Source organism: Microchirus variegatus, assembly GCF_963457635.1.
Source record: "Microchirus variegatus genome assembly, chromosome: 4".
In the NCBI taxonomy this organism is placed as follows: domain Eukaryota; kingdom Metazoa; phylum Chordata; class Actinopteri; order Pleuronectiformes; family Soleidae; genus Microchirus; species Microchirus variegatus.
This window is the reverse complement of record NC_139805.1, coordinates 3,698,321-3,721,908: the sequence shown is the minus strand read 5'-3', so window position 1 is coordinate 3,721,908 and position 23,588 is coordinate 3,698,321. Positions and strand designations below refer to the sequence as shown.

The window sequence follows — 23,588 nt, the reverse complement described above, 5'->3', positions numbered from 1 at the left end:
GGTTTCTATATGGTGAATTTTAGTGTATTATTGGGTTATAAGCTGGTAATAAGCAGGTAGCTACAGCCCCCAATTACTAGCTATTTACCCAGTAAATATATGGTAACAAATGTGTTACTTGGTATTAACCTGTAATTAGAAGGTAAGAACAATGGCCAAAATACTGGGTAATTACCCAGTAAATTATAAAGCGTTATTATATTAATGCTTAAATTACATTATATTAACGCTTATATTACTTAACGCTAAACTGTAGAACTGCAATCTGGTCATTAAAATTATTACAAATGGGACTTCTTTCAGTTTTCTTTCCTTTGGCGGCCCTCAGTCCAATGTTGGGTTCCTAAATTGGCCCTCAGGTATCAGAACTTTGAGAACCCCTGCTGTAGATGAAGATCATACATCATCCTCTCACCCAAATGTGTGCCGGTGGTGACTCCGTCCTCCCTGCGGCACAGTTGCAGCCGACACTGAAGAGAGTGGAGCAGACTGTGGCTCTCACTCAGCTGCTGCTGGAGTCTGTCAGTGCACAGTCAAATACAAAACAAACACACAAATGGATTGTTCTTGTGTCCCGGTTGGAGTTATTAGGCCATGCAGAGGAAAAAAGATATCGAAGCTTTCGAGAATAAATTCATTATATTTAGGAGAATAAAGGTGTAATGTTACAAGATAAACAGACACACACACACACACACCTGTGGATGGTTTCTTGACTCCTTTGCCAGTCCTGTTTCAGTTGTGTTATCTCCCGGTTGTAAGATTCAGCCTCATCTCGCAGCTTCCTGCTTTGCTCCGCCCATCTCTCCACCTCAAGCTCTGCCTCCTTCAACTTGTTCTGCTCCCGGAGCGCCGCTTCTTTCAGCTGATCCACCTCCTTACTGCCCTCTACAGGGTTGCACATGACACGAACTCACACCTTAAATCCGACCAAACCGTTGACGATCGCTGTCTCTGACTACAGGACTGCGCTATGGACTCGAAGATAATCTATGACAGACGTGTGCGTCGCACTGTACCTGCAGTGGCCTGCTCCAGCTGCTTTTGCAGTCTGATGTTCTCCTCCTTCAGGAGTCTGATCTCAGAGGAGAGTTGACCGACTGAGTCCAGACCCTGGATGTAGATGTTGGTAGGAGCACCTGGAGTAGAGGGCAGGAAGGAAGGAAAGAGGGGGAAATGAATAAAAGACATCACATTTCCCCTTTGGAAACTTTTGGAACCCACATGGAGTACCACAACAAGAGTCACAGAAGCAGTGATAAAGCCTTTAATTGATTAGAATTAATTGTACAATATGTTTCTCATTTGGCTTCTCCCTCTATAGGGGTCACCACAGCTTATGATCTGCATATTTGATTTGGCAGAATACCCATCCTGATGCAACCTTTCCATTTATTGGGGCTTGGGACCACAATGCACTGGATGTGGCCCACCATGGCCGGGCTGAATTGAGTTTCCAATTAACAATGAGAAAGGGGGATCGGGTACCTTGCTCCAACTGGCAACCCTCCAGTTACAAGCCAGGTTCCCTTTGCATTTGGCCATGGGCTGCCCCGATTGTACAATTAAATAATTATAAATAAATGTATTTATGCTAACATAATACAAACACTGTACAACCTGATTAGGCACAACCCATTTTTAAAAAATGTTCTATTAGCATTAGCATTGCTAGACTTAGCTTCCTTATAATGCATTACCATAACTGAAAAATCTACTTCAGCTCCCACTATAGGAATACATACTTCCTATGGGCACTTCACTAGTATTTAAGGGTACATAAGTTACTCAATGATGGAGAACATCTGAAAACCCTTTGAGGATGGTTGTTAATGGCCTTTGACATGATGTAGTGTCACCTTTGTCAGTGGCAGTGTGCACCAGTCTGTCCTCCAGCTGCTGTCGGAGGCGGTCGTTGGTCTGGATGGAGTCCTCCAGTCTCTGCCTCAGAGTCCTCACCTCCCTCAGATGCTCCTTCATCAGGTCTGAACCTACACACAGTTACACACAGTAGCTGTTACACACAAGTCACACTGGTTCACTGGTGTCATTCAATTATTACTTGGTCTCTGTTGGGGAATTCTTGCCGATGAGGTCTTGTGGAACAGTTGAAGTTTGGTGTATGTGATGATCATTATGACATGTTTTGATTTACATCATGCTTCCATTGGCTTCTTTCTGACAAGGAATCACCATAATAGCTTTCTCTTGGAGCCTTGAAACTAACAACTGGGCGTTCAATAACAACAATGGTGCTATGTTTGGAATAAATAATATTTAGCGTTTCCCTCACAGTCTCTACCTGCGTGGCTGGTGCCTGACTGGTACCCCGATGATCCTGACGACAGGTCGGCTCCGAGTCTTGATGATCGGAGCCCGTAGGTTTTATCCCACAATGCACTGTTCTCCAGCAGGCTGGCCCCGGCTTTCATGGCTAAGCTGGCATCTAGATTGCTTGCGAAAGGAGAAGGCTGGTATCCATGGGAGGAGGAGAGTGGCACAAAGGCAGAGGGGTCGGACTGCTGGTGGGTGAACGGGAAACCATGGAGAGGTTTGGACTGGGGGGTGGAGAACCCTGTGGAGGGGGAGAAAATCAGGTTAAACAAAGGTAAACAATTTCTACCATGTTAGTGTGACAGAGAGGAAGGAGAACGAGGGATGAACGGATTTGTTTTAGGACAGTGGTTCCCAAACGTATCACAGTCCCATATCAGATATTTGACCAACAGTCATATATCCCCGACTCCTGTGCAACTGAAAAAATGTGTCTGTCTGTACACACAGCACTCACCACATAAAATCTCTCAAAGTCAAGTATTTCTCACCAAAAAGATCTATTTAAATATTACCAGCATGTTCAATGAACAACACCAACATCACCATATTATTTATATTTATATTAAATATAAATGACCAACAGTCAACAGTTAATAGACCAACAGTTAATAATTTATTAATATATACACATATATGTACTATACATTTTATATTCTATATATATATATATATATATTGATAAATCCACTGTGATGTATACATATATATATATATATATATATATATATATATATACACATATATGTATATATAATAATAATAATAATGCATTTTATTTGGAGGTGCCTTTCATGGCACTCAAGGTCACTTGAGTGATGTGATATCGGCCTATGTCAGCTGAGATAGAAACAGCACCCCCTGCAGCCCTCCGGTGGAGGATAAAGCACTAGATAATGGATGGATGGATGCACCTCCCTTACTTTGGAATCCCTGGCTTAAGAGAATAGTCTGTCGAAATCTGTCTGATTTGGGAAATTTTTCCATTCCTCTTCAATGTTGAGAGAGACAGTACATGAGCGAGAGAGAGTACAAGGAGATACAGATGAAGGTAAAGAGAGGATGGGAAGTAACAGAGCTCTCTGTGTCTGTGTTTCCATGGCGTGGTTTGTTGTTTTGAGCTTGTCATTTTAATGGATAAACAACAGAGATGAGTGCAAACACGTTAGTACATCTGTCCATAAAACTATACGTTCACAGTAGCAGCCACATTGCTCAATTACAAATAAATGCAGATCAGATTTGAATGTTCAAGTGTCTCCATGATGCTGCTGTCACTTGTACAGTTACCTCTATACATTGAGGATGAGAGGTCAGTCGTTGTTGTTGTTGTCGATGAGGATTCTGATTGGCTTGTATGTATTTCTCCTTCTTCCTACACTGCCGCCAACAGGCTTGGCGTAATTATGATGGCTCTCCACAGCTTATTTATGCGGGTTAAAGGTCACATAGAGTGGTCCTGTTGCACATATATGTTAGTTATGGAGGTCTACTTACATAAATTAACTTGTTTTTATGGTCAGAAACCTCCTAGTTGCTGTAAACGATAGAAATCCTCTTTTCTGACAGTGTTTTTCTGCTGCGAGATTTCAGAGTGAACTTTCACCCCCAGAAGACTAAGTCTTGTGATTGGCCAGTACTATCCAGCACATCCATTCTCAGAAGCGCAGCGCCCCCCTCTGGAATGGAGGATGCACTGCTCCTCATTATCAAAACATTGTTTTAACAGTGTTTAAAAATAGCTTCGTCACGACTCCCCGCCGCAGTCCCTTTATGACTTTAAACCGGAGTCAGACCCAGAGTCAGAAGACACTGTTGCTCGAGAAACACCTCCACAACGGACGTTATTCTTCTTCTGCGGTTCAATGTACGTAACCGGATGTGCCCGGACTACCACCCAGAGCAGGACGATCGGTTGTTAAGGAGAACCGCTGCTTACGTAACTATTACGGGATTTTCAGTGATCTCGTTGAGCCCCGAGATTACAATAAAACACAACGTTCTCAGCAATGGCTGAACTGTTTGTTTCGAACCGTCAGGCTTCATAAACAAGGTAATGACGCAGATAAACACCAAAAAAAACAGTGATAGTAGGAACTTCCGGTCTAGTTCCGCTTTAATATAAACAGAAACTTTTTTGAAAACGATGATGTGTGCACAAAGTTATTTTGGAAAACTAACTAAAATATCCAGCTAGGTGTAAACGTAGCCTCAGTGTCCCCTGTTCTCTGTTTTCCCCCCTCCCATGGTGTGGGCGTGACCAACTCGCCTCTCCCTTTGCGGTTGTCTTCAATCAATCCCTCAATCACCTGCACTAAATCTACCCGGTTCTTCTCCTCTACCGCTGCCAGATCATCAGTTTCCACAGTGTGGTAACAGTGTTGAAGTCATTTCCTGTATGAATTTTTTTTTTGTCTGCCTCTGCTCACGTACAAATGAGTGACATTCCTGCAGCTTGGAGTCTTACAGCTGATATATTTGATATTTGCTAATTAAAATTTTAGTTAGTTATACACACACACGCACACGCGCACGTGCACGCACACACACACGCGCTCATTAGCATAGAGCAGAAGTCTCAAACTCAGTCCGACGCACTCTCACTGTCTCCCAGCTGTCTCTGTAACATCTGCAGCTCCTGTTGCACCTCAGCTAAGGAGAAACCCGCTCCCCTGCCGCTGTCTTGGTAACGGGTTCGCATGGCGGCCGGGTGGGAATGGAAGGGCAAGGGTGCATTTTGCGCAGAGGAGGAGGGAGGAGGGAACAAGGGGGCAGAGATGAAGATTGAAGCAGGAGCTAGAAGTGTAAGAGAAAACGAAGGAATGAAGAGAATTTGCAGTTTCGAAGGGCAACAACGAAAGAAAAGAAAGTATAACAACACAGCAGAAACTAAAACGTTTCCCTCTTTCTTACTCTACCTGTCGTACTCTTCATGTCAGCAGCTGTGTGCTGAGAGCTGGGGCAATGCATGCTGGGACAGCTGAAGCAGGACTGAGTTCTGTGGGATGAGGTGACCGATGGAGGGACAGATGGATGCTGTGATATGGCGCTACTGTGAGAGTGGCAGTCTGGAAATGAAAAAGAAAATGGAAGAAACGTGGATTAACATGGAAGAGATGCATGGCGGACGCATCCGTGCGTTTCTGTCGTGACGCATGTCACACTGAGACGAGACGCCGTGAACAGAGAGGACAGTGGGCAGGATAAGAGCGCTCACATTTTGAGTCACTGCTTTGTAAAGATGGGCTCAAGGGCAGTTGTTAATTTAAAAAGTAAAATCATGTAAGAAATAAATAACCGTGATATATTATCTGTGATACATTTGAAATCAGTGATCACAAATTTGGCACACTCATAGAAATATTTAAGCATCATGTTAGATGTATGCATCATCAGTTGTAGGGGAAATGTTACGGAGCCAACAGCTCCCCCTGGGGCCACAGATGCATATATGCATGTTGTGTGTAATGCTCTTCAGTTCTGTTCTGTTTCAAAATACTGTGAATACAGATGATAAGAGACGTCTGTCTGCTATGTATGCATCTACACTTCACAGTCAGTGTTTGCGTGGTGGCGAGCACTTTTGCCTCACAGGTCCAGGTTCAGTCGGACCCAGTCTGACCATGGGGTCTTTCTGTGTGGAGTTTACGTGTGTGGGGATTTCTCCGGGTTCTCTGCATGGTTCAGTCCAAAAACATACAGAGGTTAAATGGACACTCAAAATTGACCGGTGGCGTGAATGTGAGAGCGAATGCTTGTTTCTCTCTTGTGTTGGTCCTGCGATGGAACTGCTGATATGTTTAAATGCTAGTGCTGACTCAGCGTGATTAACATCCCATTCTTACCTGAGCTGACTCGGGTAGAAGTCGGCATTTCTTCCTGGCTGAGCCCGTTGACGATGTCCGTGTTGGAGCAAACCTCCACGTCCTCGTTTGTGGAGCCACGGTCGTCGGACACATAGGAGATGCGATCGGATTGGTCCGTGACATCGGAGAGGGCGTGGCTGCTGCAGGGCGTGTCAGAACCATGAGATGAAGGATGATGATGATGATGATGATGCTGGTTTAGTTTGGCGCGGAGAGACTCAATTACTTTGTCCTTTTGCTGCAGCTCCTTACTGAGCCTGTTCACAAAGAAGACACACAGACACATGCAGTAACATGAATACGAATTAGTGAAATATCAACATGCAACTGGACAAACAGGTGCTATATTTATGTTACGTTTCATCTACTGTCGCAGCTTAAGAGAAGCTGGGTATAGCTAGCATTGTTTTCCAACCATCCCTTAATGATGATGAATCTGCTAGTGCCAGATGATTATGTGTGACACTGCAGAGCTTTGTTTTTTATTTGGGTGACAGTGATTCAGTGGTAGAGCAAGCCGTCTTTACAACTGGGAGGCAGTGGGTTCAATTCCTAGCCGATGTGCCCTTGGGCAAGACACTCGTTGCTCCTAACGGCTGTGAGCATGATGTGGATGTAGGAATGTGTGAGTGAATGTTTGAAAATCTGTACAAAATCGTAGTATAAAGCAGCTTTGAGTGCTCTTTAAGACTAGAAAAGGGCCATATACAGACCATTTAGCCCCGAGATTACCATAAAACACAGCGTTCTCAGCAGTGGCTGAACTGTTTGTTTCCAAACTTCAGGGCTTCTTAAACAAGGTAATGACGCAGATACACACTAAACAATAGCGTTAATTGGAACTTACTGTCTAGGTCCGCTTTAATTGTCAGATCCAGTTATGTTGCATAGTGTTAATATTGCTCGGGAAAATTCTTATCTAAATAATTTGATGTTTTCTTGAAGGAAAATGAGCAATAATAATGAGTCATGTACCAGGTGTACACACACACACACGCACGCACGCACACACACACACACACACACACACACATTCTTGTACTTGCTACATACTGAGGACCAGCATTTCCACTTTATAAATCAACACAATAACAAATATCTACTTCACGAATGACATCTACAAAGAACTACTGGTTGCAGTACCATATAATGTCTGCAGATGGAGCCCCAGAGCAAAAAGGGCTGGAAAACTTTTTCGATTTTATTTTATTTTTTTAATTTTTGGTCCAACATTTTACAAAATCGTCATACTATACTATGTCGACCAAAATGTAAAAAAGAATTTGACAAAAAAATGTTGGTCCAAAATTTGCAAAATTTGAAAAAAAAATTTGACCCAAAATTTGAAAAAAAAATTTGACCCAAAATTTGAAAAAAAAATTTGACCCAAAATTTGAAAAAGAAATTGACCCAAAATTTGAACAAATATGTAGACCCAAATTTTGAAAAATTTGAAAAAAAAAATTTGGTCCAAAATTTGAAAAAAAAAATTTTGGTCCAAAATTTGAAAAAAAAATTGGTCCAAAATTTGAAAAAAAAAATTGGGTCCAAAATTTGAAAAAAAATATTGGTCCAAAATTTGAAAAAAAAAATTGGGTCCAAAATTTGAAGAAAAAATGTTGTTCTTTTGACTGTACTGAATCCCTAATATTTTTCAAAATATTTAATAACAAAAAAAATCATTATTATTATTTTATTTTATCAATCAATTTATAGCCACTATTGTTGATCCCCAACATTTATACATATATTATTCTGATCCGTCTTTTATTAAAAATATTTAAGATAGCTACTAATTCACACGCTTCTAGCATAGACACCAGGACCAATGTGAGGTTCTTGTACATGGACACTTTGGCATGTGCACTAGAGAATCCAGGGAACCTGCTCTGTCTACTGCATAACAGAGAGTCCTTAGGATTTCAGACAGCTTTAAGCACTTACTGGTAATACACCTCAGGCTACTCTCACATTAGTCCCCATAGCTCCATATACTGCAGCCACCCACACTACCCCAACATAAGCACTGAGAAGTTTTCAAATGACCATGTAGTGTGTGCTCGTCTGGATGGAGATTGCATAGGAACAATCTTGTATAGATTTACACTTAAAGGTGAAGTAAGTAGTTTATAGTGCCATCTAGAGGAGAGGCTGAAATTTACAACAAAGAACTGCTGCTCTGCTCACCCCCTCCCTTCCCTGAGCGCTACAGTATCCGCAGCTGGTCAAATGTCGTCCTCGTCGTCTTTCTCTGTGTCAGCAGATGAGGTTCGTGAGGTGAGGGAGAGGGCGGAGCTACCGCGGCCGTAGCAGACTAAGCGGAGAGAGAGGAGGCGGGACTTCCGCTACAAGTAAAGAGACGCTTGATTTGTTCTCTCGCGTTTGTCCTTAAAGGCTCCGGTAGAAACATGGCGTCTCGCTGCTAACAGTGGCTATGCAACCGCGGCCCGCGACCATGTTATTTTACATGACTTTTTGAAACACTACGAAAATGAAACAAAAACTATTATACAGCGACTAGACAATGCAGGAGCACATAATATGTATAAAAAAGTGGATTTTGGGTCATATAAACCCATAAATACTACACATTGTCCCTTTAAAGCAATAGTTCTGGTCCTTTTATAGTCAGAACTCTGAATTTCCGAGGTCATGAGCGTTCCGAGGTCAACTCTGCTACTTTCAATTTTAAATCGGACTAAATCGGAATGTTGCTACACTGTTTTTGTGTGTAACAATAAGTAACGGTGGTGACGTCACTCCCGCAGCTGCACCGTTGTTTGTGTCGCTGAGATAAATCCAATTCAAGGAGCTCAAACTCACTTGCAAGGTCTTACTTACTTGTTGAGCTGTGTAAGCAGTGCCCTCCTCTCTCTGTCAGTGTGTTTCCTCAGCAGCAGCAGCTCTCGTTCCTGAGCTTTCCACTCCCACAGAGAGAAGGAGAACAGGGAGTCTCTGTACAGTGGGCTGCTCTTTGACAGCATGGACTTCCACAAAGGAGCCATTAGTCTCATCCAGCCTGCTGTCCGCTGTCCAGGCCGATGAAGGTTTTACCCGACTACTGACCAGCCATGGCTCTTGTCTGCCCTCTGCTCTTTCTCTATCCCACACTCAGGGGTTGTTTCACCTTTGTGTGCGTTTGTGAGACAGGAGGTAAAGGAGAAAGGCCGAGGCAAAGCAAGGGATAAAGTAAAATGGCCGATGGTCTTCTCACAGAGATGAACGGAGGACCGTCTTCACACCTGTACACACACCCTGGGAGTGTGTGTGTGTGCATGTGACTACAGGTGGCAAAGCACACGGGTCCCAAATCAGGTTCAGTGGCTGTGAAATTCACAGACGCCAACGTCGCAAGTGAAAAGTGGATTGAGCCTTCAGAGATCAGTCAGATCGGATTGATGACAGGAACCGGATCAATGACCAGCAGATCAAGGACATTTTTATAATTTATCACAGCTTAAATAAAAGCTAAGTTTCTATATTTTACTTCACCAGTGTGAAGATCGTGAGATTACGCACAGAATAAATTAAAAGGCTAAAGCACACATTTAGTAAATTGCATCTCAGAGAAACAAATCAAAGAGAGACAAGTAAAAATGACTCTAATGCTCAAAGGAACTTCAAGTTGTACTCTGCATCTCTGCACAATTCGTCCATTTCCCCTCCTTTTCAAATTTCAAAAATTCTGTCTCAGCTGCAGAAATTACTCAGAAATTTCAGAGAACCTGAAAGGAAAATCCTCTTCATTCTGTTTCTGACACACTCTCTCTCTTCCCAGCAGCAGCAGCAGCAGCAGCAGCGGCATCACCAGTCCTGACGGAGAAATGTGATGACGATAGAGCAGAGGGAAGAGGGTGGCCACAGGGCCGTGCATAATAATAATGTATGCACAGATCCAGAGGGCAATGTGTGTTCATGCTCCAACAACCGCGAGAGAACGAGAACAGAAGCCGAAAGGACAGTCGTCCGCAAAGCACCACTTCCCCCTTTTCTTTGTTTGATTAAGTGCTTTCAGAAACACATCCATCCACCTGCAAGCAAAGTGTTGCCTCTTTATATCAGGATCTGCTGAGGTTCTGAAAGACTCCATCAAGCTTCCATTTTACGATAATCCAAAAAAGTATGTTGTAGTGGAAAAGCAAAAACTGCGTTGTCCTCAGTACCATGTGCTACTGCTGATGAAGAGAAGCAAATTGATGCTCTCTGCTGCTCTCCTCTCTCTCTCTGTGTGTGTGTGTGTGTGTAGTGAGCTGCTTCTGACCCATTTCCCTCCCACTCCAGGTTTTAATAACTTAACCTGATTAGGAGCCACGTCAACGCGAGTGCAGCATTAAGCCATTCGTGCTACACTCACACAGTCACACTTGATATGTGTAAACTATACACATAAACTATATTGAATTTCACCATTTAATTCACAGATGTTCAACTCATCTTCTTCTTTGACTGAACACTAGTGTGTTGTTATGTCTTTCATATCTTTTGTAAAGGTTTGCGTCGCTAAAATGACTTTGTTTCCTAAACTAAAAATGCACAAATTCAAAACAAAACAAAACAGAATGAATCAAAATGTTTGACTTTTTCTTCAGCAGAAACTGTGATATTAAAGTCACGTAAGAAGAACATGATAGTCACAATTCTAAAATCATATTTAGAATTCTATAAATTATGACTGAAAAATATTCTATAAATAAATACATTTATGTCAGACTTGTGACTTTCATCTCAGAATCTCTGAATTGTGTCTTTTTTGTTTTCCCAAAAATGTTCACGTATCACGTAATGTCTCCTTTTAGCCTCTATTCTGAAACCCTGGACCTGTTTTTGAAAATCTTTGCTTTACTCTTCACTTTTATTATTTTTAGTGGCTCTGTGTGTCTGTCTGTTTGTTTGTTTGTTTGTTCGTGCTTCTCTTGCACTTGCCAATATGACCAACAGAGGCCGCCAGAGGCTTGTTGCGTGAATGGGGGTGAAGTCTGCCATCTCTGATTGCCTTGTATTACAACTGAATTCATTTGAACCATCATATGTTATATTAAGAGATAATAATAATAATAATAAGGAATAATTCATTGTGTAATGCTAACACAAATAGCATTTTAATTAAACGTATTTTGGTGTAAGTTTTAAGAACAAAATGTGTTTGTTTGGGAGGTCACAATTAAAAAGATATATTTGAATTTGGTATTATGACATTTTGTGTTTCTGAAAGTTAGAGCTGAACAATAAGAATTGTTGTTTTTCTACTTTCTACTTTTTACATTTTCATTTATTTTATTGTTTTATTGTCTTTTAGGTATGTTTCTACATTGTATCTCTGATATTCTTTGCACTTTGTGAACAGCTGTTCGTGCTTAAGATCTCGTCGCAGCTTCACGACGGTCTGTGGCTGGTCCATGGCTTCGAGGGGATGACACAAAAGACCCTCAAGACTGAGCAGTGGAAGGGGAGTGACCCAAACAACAACAACAGAGCACTCCCACCCCCCAGCGAGTCTCTGCACCCGGGAGGCCGACATGCTCAGTAGAGACTGGGCCGCCCTGAACCGGGCGAGGGCCAAGGTGGCCAGGACGGCAACGACAACCTGTTACGGTGGGGCAAGACCACCAGCGCAGCCTGAAGTTGCGGCGAGGACCTCCAAACCATGCATGGACACAGACCACAGAGGCCAACAAAACAGCGTGGGACTGGTTGGGGAGCTATAGAGACAAGCTATGAATGACACATTCACACAGTCATCAGGAGCAACTTAGGGTTAAGTTTCTTGCCTAAGAATACATCGGCATGACTAGCAGAGCTGGGCATTGAACCCACAACACGTTATGCATGTTATACATCTAATGGACTTTTTTGGGGGGATTTTTTATAGCTGAATTTTTTTGGTCTGATTTTGTCTTATGTCAGACATGGTGAATGAGAGGCAACTGTATGTGCAAATGGACTATAAAGTATTCCTTCATCTTAACCTTCCACTTGAAAGATGACCTGCTTTACCACTGAGAAACCTTTGGCCCACAACTACATTTTCAGTATCACAGGAGGATTTGACCAATCACACGAGAGAAAGAAGATAAACACAATAAACACATCTGATTTTTCTGCCCCGAGGAAGAAACAGGGGCCACAGCATGGACGTCATACACACCAATACTTTACAACAGGCCTGTTGTTATACAGGACACACACAGTCTTGGCTGAATATTAAATGTGATAAGCAAAGGAGCACTGACCGGATGGCGAGCAGCTCTGTCTTCTCATCTGGATCTTCAGGGTAATCTCCTGAGGTCACACATTCATTTGTTCTTAAATTAGCTACATTTAAATGAATCAGACTCACTGCATGTTACAGAGTGATGAAAAAAATCCGCTGACTCACGTCCACTGATCTTTGCGCCGACTCTCTGCGCCAGAGAGCTGCTCTGAGAGAGTTGCTCCCTGAAGCTCTGACCCATATAGTAGTCGATGTCATTGGCCCTCAGCAGCTCCTCGAAGGCTTTGGTGGTGTCTCCGAGGTGCTGGGTGAGGATGTTGCATACGCTGCGACCCTCCCTCTGCTGCTGACGGAGGTGAGACAGCTCTCTGGCCTGAGCCTGGATCAGAGTGTCGAATTTTCTAAAGGAATCAAAGAGGCACGTGACAGTTAGCTGCAGCAATTTTAGCAAAAATAGTGTGTACAGTTTTACAATTTCTTAATTTCTCAAGGAAATTAATAATAAGCTTTATTGCAGACACAGGTCCATATCATACACACACGTAATAAACAGTATAAAAGGAGATACAAAATACATAGAAAATCATATATTAGCTATTGCACCAATGCCTTCTTAACCTAGAAGTGAATCTATAGCAGCTTTTCAGAGGGCTGATTAGAGCTTCAATGATTTGGTTTCTGACTTGTTACGGCGACACATAAAGCCAAACATCAGTTGTCTGCCTCACAGGTAGGCACTCTAGTGGACACAAATAATTGGCTGGCCACCTAGGGCCACGAAGCAGTAGCCTCATTGCACCATTGCATGCTACCTTAAGCCTCTGCATACTCTTTTTCTTATAGTTAGACCATAATTGAGCAGTATATAAAGGTGTTATAGGTTCTAATCAGGGAGCACTTCACAGGGCCAGAACACATAGAAAACCTCCTTAAAAGCATGTTAGAGCTGCAACTAACCATTATTTTCGTAATCGATTAATCTGGCAATTATTTTCTCGATTAATCAATGAATCGTTTGGTCCATAAAAAGTCAGAAAATGTTAAAAAACATTGATCGTTGTTTGTCAAGGCTGGAAATTATGATGTTCTCGGAAGTCTGGTTTTGTCCACAAACCAAAATGATTCAGTTTTAATGATTTATTTGTTAGGTGGAGCGAAAAGAAACCAAGAAAATATATTCACATTTACGAAGTTAAAACAATCAGAAATCTTTCGTTTTACTGATGAAAAAAGCTTCAAACCGATTATCGATTATCAAAATAGTTGCCGATTAATTTAGTAAGCGATTAATAATCAATTAATCAATTATTGTTTCAGCTCTACCTCCCGCTATGTTTCACAGGCAGTTACCTGCGTTCCCATAGTTCTTTTTAGGTAGTCAACATCAGCATTGATTTGCTGCATTTTCCCAAGGAAAACACTGATGCAGACGGGGTCGTACCTATGTTCCCCCGGGTCCTATGTTCCCCCGTTTTTCCCAAAAAAGGTCCACTTTGTATGTGACAGGGGAACATAGGACCCTTTTTTTGAAAAAGGGTAGGGTTAGGATTAGGGTTAGAGAAAGGGTCCTATGTTCCCCGGTCACATACAAAGCGGGGAACATAGGACCCGGGGAACTTAGGACCCGGGGAACTTAGGACCCGGGGAACATAGTTACGGTCCCAATGCAGACACATCGATGTGCTTAAATGAAATGGGGGGTAATTCATTCAGGAAGTGCGATACAAATCGTGGTATCTAAGTTCACTGCACTCATTAAGCACTTGCAGGCACATTTTGACATTGTTAATGTCCTTCTTTTGTCCCCTGTGGAAGATCCATCTTTTTTTTATGCGGAAACAACTCAGCCAAGAGTTCTCAAACTGCCTTTGAGGACTCAATCTGCTCAGAGCTGAAACTGCTCGTAACAATTGACCAAATATCATCATGGCTTAGTGTTCACATGTTGATCATAATAAAGTTCAGTAGTCCATGGTGGTCCATGCAGCTGCACCACATGCCATCTTAAAAAACTCGTTACACTTCTGGAATGATTTTATTTTTTTTTAAATTATGGAACATGAACAAATGAACTCTTTCACTCACCCTGGACATTTAGCAGACCTTACATCCTGGTCCGCAGACTTTTTCCCTCCTCTCCTCAGCTGGTTCTCCAGAGCATCAACCCGGAACACCAGCTCCTGCAGGCCCTTGTCGGAGTGAGCGTGATGAGGTGAAGCCAGTACACCCCCGTCTGAGGACTGCCAGCCCTCATCGTCTTCTGTGCCGCTCTGTGCGGGTGAGTTCTGGATGCACCAGTTGACTTTGCGCGGTGTGGAGTTTCCATAGTCGCTGCAGGCGGAGAGGGAGGCCAGGCGGCACTGGAGCCCTCGGATGACTCCCTGTGAACGGGACAGCTGTGAGCGAAGGCCCTCAACAAGGTGCTGGAGAGATGATACCTCATCTCCACTACCAGAGCTGTGGGTAGTGGCTTTTGCAAAGGCAGAGCTGCTGCTGTTAGCGGGCCACCACTGAGAGCCACAGTCAAGAGATGTGCACATCTCCAGATCATCAAACTCTGCGGAGAAAACGGTAAACACATTGAAATAACCCTGAACTTAACATTAGTTGGACTGCTATAGGCCTAAAACACCCATAGTGCACTGAGTGATTAATTATAAGCATACTATTTAGAGCATTTACACATACATACAGCCGATTTCCCGCCACTATCCTCGGCCGGGGTCGGGCCCTTGATCAAGCATTTGTGTTTTTTCTCCATTGTCGTGTTCGCGTGGTATGTTTTAGCACGTCGTATTGTGTGAAGGTGTAAAAACCTGTGGCCATGAACGCATCATTTAAAAACCAGGAAGTGTATCGTCATTGGCAACATATGCGTTCATGGAAGCGGATCTCAGCGGCTCTGTTATTGTTGTAAATTAGACTGTGGCAGCAGGTACAACAAGCTCCCCCTGTGGGGAGGACGTGGACGTACGTGTACATTTATGGCTCACGTATTAAAAAAAAGTGTCGGCTTTAAATCGGGCTCGGACTCGTAATTACAGTTAATGTGTCGGGGTCCTGACCAAAACTTACTGTAATATTTTTCTGCTGCCCTTACTGAGGTATGCTTTGTGGCCCCCTAGTGTTTCTAAAAGATCATTACAACTCTGCAGCAGTTCACCGTGCTTTTACGAGACATTTATTTAAATTTCAGAACATTTACTGAAAAAAGTATTAAAAGTAAATAAGCACAGGCTCTTCTCCACAGACATGCGAGTGTTGTATGAATACCTGGACTGCTGGTGTCCTCCCTCTCGGCCTCGTTCTCGCTGCGGCCACAGGTTTCGTAGCCCATGTCCTGCAGGTCAACCTGGATCAGCTTACTGTTCTGCTGCACTGTCGCCTCTGCTGCAGTGTCTGCACCGACAAAGAAGAAGTGTTGCAGGGGACGACGCTCGAATCTGTTGTGTGTTATTTTAAACCCTGGTATAATCTGACCAATATCACACAGGACTGATTCCACATACTGTATAATAAAAGTGTAAGGGATGAGAGGGTGAACTCACTGAGCAGCTGCCTGTAGTCTTTGAGCTGCTCGGCCTGAGCCTGTACTGTGGCCTCAGAGACCATCAGCCTCTCTGTCAGCGCCTTGCTCTTCTGCTGCAGACGAACATGAGACACAGACCCCTGCTGCACACAGGGCCGCAGCTCACCGTCCCGCTCAGCAGCCTGGACACAGAAAAATTCATATTATTAATTATAATTGATAATAATAAATAATTTCATTTTTAGGTGACTCAATGTCACCTTACAGCAGGGGTGTCAAACTCATTTTGGTCCAGGGGCCGCATCCAGCTTAATCCGACCTCAAGGGGGCAGGACCAGTAAACTCATCGCAAAATGACATTGAAGTAATAATAAGTCCACTTTTTTCTTTGTATTAATTACTGCAAAGAAGAAGAATTATAAAATTCTATGTATTAAATGAATTATTCTTTTACAAAATATATTATGAACAGCCCAAGAATTTTTAAGAAAAGTATGTGCAATTTCAACAACACTATAACAATTAACAAAACATTTACATTTGTCCCTGTTATTTGCTAGTGTTTTGTTATTTGCTGGCGTTTTGTTATTTGCTGGTGTTTTCTTATTTGCTGGAGTTTTCTTATTTGCTGGTGTATTGTTATTTGCTGTTGTTTTGTTATTTGCTGGCGTTTTGTTTAGGGCTGTCAAAAGATTAAATTTTTTAATCAGATTAATCACAGGGTAGCTGCGGATTAATCACGATTAATCACGATTAATTACCATTCGTAAATATGCCAAAAAATCTAATTTTCTCTTTATATTGTTGTAGGAACAGAGCGATAAAAAGTATGTGGAAATATAAATGTAAAGAACAATAAAATACTGTAAATAACTTGTAAAAACCTATACAAACTTAGTTAAAAAATAAACATTACATTGTAAAAAAAAAACACATTATATGACAATATAAATAAATAGAAAAAATAAAATGCTGTAAATAACTTAAACAAAAATATATATACATTGCACTGTAAATAACTCACATTATAAACAAAAAATATAGAAGTATAGAAGTTAAATAGTTTTCTTGAAATTCCTCATCAGCACTTTGAAGCACTGCTTCTACTAGTTAGCGTTAGCGTCAGCTAGCATTCTGACGCTAATGTTAGCTGCTGTCTGTGTCCCCGTTAGTTAGACAGTTACTGTTAATGTTATGATTATATCATTATCTGCGCCAGTAGCTCCACTTACAACTGTGTGTCTTTCTTTCTTTTTTCTTCCTCCTCTCTTTTTTCTTCCTCTTCTAACTTCCTGATTGATAACTCCTCTTCATTTTCCTTCAGCTTCACACAGGTTAACGTGAGGAGACGTGGGGCTCCTTTAGGGAGGTTTCCTACTGAGATGTCATTGCAAATCAACCCTTGTTGTTTAAGGGAGACGGGGATGCTGCTGCTCACTGATGCATTTAGGCTCCGAGTGTCGGGAGCCCCCCCTATCGACTCGGGGCCCTAAGCAGTTGCCCGCCGCCTTGCCTGTTCATAAACTGCACGTCGACCCGTAGAGCGATGAGAGTGAGAAAGTGCGTTAATGCGTTAAAAAAATTAACGCGTTAATGCATCAAATTAAGCATCCTGCGTTAACGCGTTAATTTTGCCAGCCCTAGTTGTGTTATTTGCTGGCGTTTTGTTATTTGCTGGTGTTTTCTTATTTGCTGGCGTTTTCTTATTTGCTGGTGTTTTGGGGTTTGCAGTGCGTTTGCCCCTGTCGGGCCACCGTATAAAACAGTAAATAACACAAGAACACACTCAAAAGAACACAGACGGCTACCTAAGAACAAAACAAATGGAATATGCTCATCTAAAAAATGTTTTGAGCTGAAAAAAAAGTTTTGAGCTGTAATGTGAAGGTGGGGAGAGAAAGTTATTTTGTAAATAGACATATGACAATGAAGTTCACACACTTCAGTTTACAGTCTGAAAATGCTGTTTAAAGGCCAGATAAATATATTACATATTATAAACATATTCTTATTTCAGCTCGGTAACAGCTCAATACGCTTACAGCTAGTATCAAGTCAAATGTGTAGCTCGAACTCACGACTGCACCAACAGGTGGCGCTCTCTATGTATGAGGTTAGACGTTAGTGACGTTGGGAGGAGAGGGGGATGCTGACAGTCGCAGCAGTGGCAGGGAGTTAGTCAGAGGTTTGCTATAACATCAACATCACAACATCAAATAATATGTTGATTTAAAAAAAAAACTAAAAAAAAGTGTTATAAAAGGGTAAAGGCAGATATGTGTACATATACAGTATAACATACATGTATCATAATAGTGCCCCATCAAATCCATATCATCCACCTCCAGGATGGGTTTCATGGAGAATAATTGATATTAAATGTGTACCTTTGAGGAGGTGGTGAGTTGTTGCAGTGACTCAGGTCCGGTGATTCTGCCCGTCCTCTGCTCCTCACCGCTCTGGATGTTGCAGTGCGACACAGGCAGCTCACTGTCCCAGGCCTCCCACATCTCTGAGCCGTCCACGGTCACGTCCAGCTCCTCCTCCTCTTTCTCTTCGTCGTCCTCTCTTTCCAAAACCTGTCGGTCATCATCGTCGTGTTTCCTGTCGGCGTGCAGGCCTTCAGCCAGCTGACGCTTTAGTTCTTCCTTTTCTGCTCGGAGGCTGAACAGCGCCTTCCTTCAATGTCGACACAAGAGTGGAGGATATACGAGAACAAACACCTTAATAATCCTTCATCTTTACGATCCAAGGAACTATGAAAAGTATCTGTATTTTGCGTCATTATTTGAAACCAACAACGTATCAGTGCATTTCTCAATCATTTTGTTTTGTTCATGACTTGTGGTCTGGGCCAGTGGTTCTGATGGGTATGATGGATAGAGCACTGTCCGTGGTGCTGAAACAACGCCCGATCAATACACCGTTGGCTACGTCGCATTTACATATCAGAACAAGCACTTACACACTTGAGCTATTCGTTTTTATTTAGAAACACTTTTGGATTTTTTGAAAAACATACAGCAGCATCGAGAGGGTAACTTTTCACACGAGTAATAGAACGACAATTGTCGCTATACATCCCATCGTATTGCTGGTAGTTGAGCCGGTTAAAATGTAAACAAATAATAACGCAAATTTTCTTTTCCTTTTTAATGAAATGAAACGATAGCTAGGGATGGGAATTACACGGCATTTTGAGAGTTGACTGTCGAGGTTTAGTGTCAAATTTTGTCTATTTCTTTTTTTTTGCGGGGGTGGAAACTATTCTTCACTGTACTAATTAATTTTAAGCTCAAAAACATGGCTGTACTGTCCAATATTGACCATCAAAGCAGCGCTAATAATAAAAATGAGGGGCAAAAAAAAAGGGAAAAACTCTCCGCTGTCACGGATCTCCAGATGGCGGTCAGGTGGTGAAAAGCTGGTGTATCCAGTGTACTTTTTCGGCCCAACCGCTCGTCGTCATTCTAACGTCTGATCGGACGCTACATTAATTTTGATTTAAAAAAAAAAAAAAAAAAAAAAATATCATATTATATATATATATATATATTATATTATATATATTTATATTTTTCCAAAATGATTTGGTGACTGGCCCACGGTTGGTGTAGTGGTTAGCACTCTTGCCTTTGCAGCAAGAAGACCCGGGTTCCTGGGTACGAGCCCCGTTTGGAACAACTTCGGAACAAGGGCCTTTCTGCAAGGAGTTTGCATGTTCTCCCCGTGTGTGCGTGGGTTTTCTCCGGGTTCTCCGGCTTCCTCCCACAGTCCAAAAACATGCAATATGGGGATTAGGTGAATTGGTCACTCTAAATTGACCGTGGTTGTGAGTGTGTGAGTGAATGGTTGTTTGTCTCTATATGTGGCCCTGTGATGGACTGGCGAACCGTCAAGGATGTACCCCGCCTATCGCCCAATGTCTGCTGAGATAGGCACAGCACCCCCCGCGACCCTCTGGTGGAGGATGAATTGGTAGATAATGGATGGATGGATTTGGTGACCCCCCAGAAATCATCTCGCGACCCCAATTGGACCCCAAGGTTAAGAAAGGCTGGTCTGGGCAACATGGTTGCCCCAAGGCAAAAAGGTCACCAGTTTGGATCCTGGTTCAACCAGAGGCCTTTATGTCTCTGTGTGCTGACCCTGATGGACTGCTGATCTGTACAGGGTGTATCCCATTTTTATATCTTGCAGTTACACATTCTTGTCCGACTAGAAACTGAAGCTTGTTTATTTTGCATCACAGCGACCTGGAGTCAGTAAGTTCAAATGTGTTATTTTATGACTTTGGTGTTAAAGCCAGTGGTAAAGAAACAGCTCCTATGTCCTTTAGAGCTTAAAACGCTGAGTTCATCTATTGAATCTGGTGTGTGAGCAATTTATAAACCTTAGTTTTTCCAGCTGGAAAAGGGCTGTAATGGTGAGATAAAGCAGTGGACATATTTCTAAGACGTCATAAACTTCTGGTGATCGATCACTTTGTCCCAAAGGCCGAGTCGAGTTTCGTTGGTTTTTACCTCATCTGTGAAAGTGAAGAGAAGCCGCTTTTCTCCAGCTGAACCTTCAGCTCGTTCAGCTCTCTTTCCACTGCCCTTTTCTGCTCCACCAGCTCCTTGACCTCCATCAGACCTTGGCTTTCAAACAACAGATCGTGTGCTGCAGCCGTTCCTGGACCTGTGCAGCTCTGTTCAGACGAGACATAGTTACTCTCAGTCAGAACTTATACAGTGACAAAAACACTATCCATCCCGTGTGGGCCAACTATGCTCTTACCTTGGTGTCGGTCAGTGACTGGACCCTCCGCTCTGCTTTATCAACGCTGTTCAGATCATCGTACGCCTCGTCCTCTGAGCTGGGCTCTATACAAACAGACAGACAGGGTGTTTGAGAAAAAAGATCAACACGTTTCCATTTCCATTTCCATGACTGAACCTGTGACTGTGCAGTTCAGCAGCCAGTCCACTGAGTGTCACCACTCATGATGCTGATGCTGGTTCACTGAACACACCGCTGAGCTTCAGAGCATCAGACTGACTGTAAAAATCAACCGCCTTCTCAATTTGGAATTTAAAACATGAAACCAAACAAAGATGTCAATGTGTTTGTGTGTGTATTGAACATTTTAGAGTTTCCCTCGGAACTGATAATAAAAAATCAAGCCAATAATGGTGGCTCCATCCGTGTGATGAAGAAATAAATCTTCACCTCAAATAATGTGCATTAGAGGCATCATTAACCCACACACAACACAAACTCACATGAACATACACACATAGGAAAAAGGTTTTTATGTCAGATGTAAAAGTTGTTGATATGAAGTACATTTGTAAATAAATGATTGTTTTGCCATCAAAAGCTTTTTATAAGTGTTGTTTTTGTTGTTTTATAGAAGGAAAACACTGTTCAGTGTCACTGAAGCAAAAAAATATTAGCCTCAAAGTCTCTGATCTGCTTGAAATGCTTCTTTTCACAAAACGCTTGTTTTCTCCGTTTTTTGGTTAAAAACTGTGTTTTTGGTGAAATCAGCCTATTTTCTAATGCCGATTACTAAAAAACAGAAACAGGTAGAAACATACTTTTTTTTTCCTGATGAAAGAAGAAAGTCTATTCTTTCTTTTGGTAGTTTCACTATTTATATATTCATAGAACACAGTATTCTGTGGGTCTCGAAAGATGGGTCAAAATGTTGGAAAACGACTGGCAACATGGGACGCTCTGCTCTGAAAATGGCTGGCAGTGAAAGAGTTAATGTTAATTCGTTATACTTCATGCCCTTTGGTTAACCTTGCTTTTGTTTCCATGGGTTTGCTACATTTTAATCCCAATGGGATTGTTCCATTCACAATTACATATGCTGTTCACATTGTATTCCAAGGCTCATGGAGTTTGCATGTTCTGTGCGTAGGTGCATGCGTTTTCTCCAGGTTCTCAAGTTTCATCCCACAGTCCTAAAACATTGACCATAGGTGACTGTGAGTGAGTGTGAATGGTTGTTTGTCTCTGTGTGTATGCATAATATGTAATGAATTAATGTATTCCATTTTGGGTACTTCACTATTTAAGATATTTGATGTATTTCCACCGTTATGATTCATTGTGACAATGTGGATTGGAAGTGATTTGAGCAACATTCATGTATTATTTCTACTGCTTATCCATGGAAAGTTGTTGTTGGAACAGAATCTCTATGGTCGTTGTTTGAGAGGGAGAGGACGCCAAAGACGGGTCACGCCCATCACAGGCCCATCATTCAGTGACAACAACAACCCATCACAAATAAAATATCAGCCTCATTTTAGAGTTCACAATGAACCCAACCCCCTAAGTTGGAGTACCTGGAGAAACATCATGCATCATGCTTGTGTTGTTTTGCTGCAGATCAGCTGTTTCTCTGCAGCTTTACTCTTTTTTTTGTGACTGAACACGTAAATAAATAAGTGACGCAGCACAGGGCAGTTTGAGAATGTTTTATGCTACGTAACAAATCTGTACCATATTATATCTGGAATCCAGATACATGCTCGATGATAGATATAGAGTCTGGATCAGTGAATTTAATTAATGAAGTATATTGCATGTTTATTGGTGTCCAGATGTTTATCCATTTAATAAAATGGGCAGGATCAACTCATAATATACCGTATAATTATAACATTTTTGACGGATGAAAAATGGGCAAACATTCGTACTTACTGTGCTCCGGTGTGACACTCAGTTTTAATACTCACTGATATTGAACTACAGAGTGATAATGCATGATGGCTGTAGAACTGCACAAAGTCTCAGAAAATCACAGAAGCAAACATAGATTTGAGTCTGATCCACGGCTGTAACATGAACATACAGGACTATAATATTAAAATCCAGGTCCTTAAAATCAATTAACAATATTTGATATTGTTTAAAATAAACATAAGCACAAACACCTACATAAACACACACACAGAGATACAGCTATTCCTCTAAACTGATACTAAATGATGCTGTACTGACCTTCATTAAAATAAAACACGGTATAAATCTGTATGAAGCATCAACTGAAGTATTTACATTGCTTTGAAAATGAATAATTTGTTCAAAAATGTCTTAAAGGTCGAATATGCAGCGTCGATCCTCACAAGATATCAGGAAACATAGGACTAGTGCTGAAAGCTGATAAAACCAAGATAATGTTGTTTTCTGGTAAACAAAAGAAGATGCCAGCAATTCTCCTGCTCCGAGTATTTGACTCTGATTATTCACTTGACATTTTGCACATTTCATTTATTTTAGTGCTGTCTGTCGTTAACTCTGTGCTATAGAATGAGACCCAGTGTCTCAATGGTTAAATAAAAAATAAATAAATATGTAAATAAACTCTGCATTTGCTTTGGTAGCTGGTCTGCAGAGGAGTGTGTCTGTCAGAAACACAATATCCTGTATATAAATATACTATATTGATTACTAGTCTCACAAGATAAGTACTCCATGTACTAAATACTCCATGTTGTCATATTCCCAATCTGACAACTCTGACAAGTTTTCTTATATATGATGTCTATGCCCTGATTACAGTTCATGACCACTGACCTCAACAGCAAACACCGTTAAAAATGAGTTGCACATGGTATGCAATTAAAGATTGGGAGTGAAAGCACGACGG

General features: G+C 41.8%; 1 protein-coding gene across 3 annotated transcripts in view; it reads right to left on the bottom strand.

Moving 5' to 3' along the window:
• The window catches only part of pde4dip (phosphodiesterase 4D interacting protein), a 63,360-nt gene that overhangs the window by 9,399 nt on the left and 30,373 nt on the right, over positions 1-23,588 (bottom strand). For 2 of the 3 annotated variants that reach the window (XM_083887826.1, XM_083887827.1), the window contains exons 17-32: positions 20,720-20,805; positions 20,464-20,630; positions 18,328-18,619; positions 15,960-16,122; positions 15,685-15,810; positions 14,497-14,968; positions 12,577-12,812; positions 12,431-12,479; positions 6,180-6,457; positions 5,253-5,402; positions 4,933-5,130; positions 2,303-2,575; positions 1,860-1,991; positions 1,020-1,139; positions 699-888; positions 416-519 (exon numbers count right to left, since the gene is read on the bottom strand). In XM_083887826.1, coding sequence (XP_083743952.1) covers positions 416-519; positions 699-888; positions 1,020-1,139; positions 1,860-1,991; positions 2,303-2,575; positions 4,933-5,130; positions 5,253-5,402; positions 6,180-6,457; positions 12,431-12,479; positions 12,577-12,812; positions 14,497-14,968; positions 15,685-15,810; positions 15,960-16,122; positions 18,328-18,619; positions 20,464-20,630; positions 20,720-20,805 — 3,036 coding nt within the window. Of the gene's footprint in view, positions 1-415; positions 520-698; positions 889-1,019; positions 1,140-1,859; positions 1,992-2,293; positions 2,576-4,932; positions 5,131-5,252; positions 5,403-6,179; positions 6,458-12,430; positions 12,480-12,576; positions 12,813-14,496; positions 14,969-15,684; positions 15,811-15,959; positions 16,123-18,327; positions 18,620-20,463; positions 20,631-20,719; positions 20,806-23,588 lie in introns of all 3 variants that reach the window. The other variant, XM_083887825.1, reaches the window with a different exon arrangement.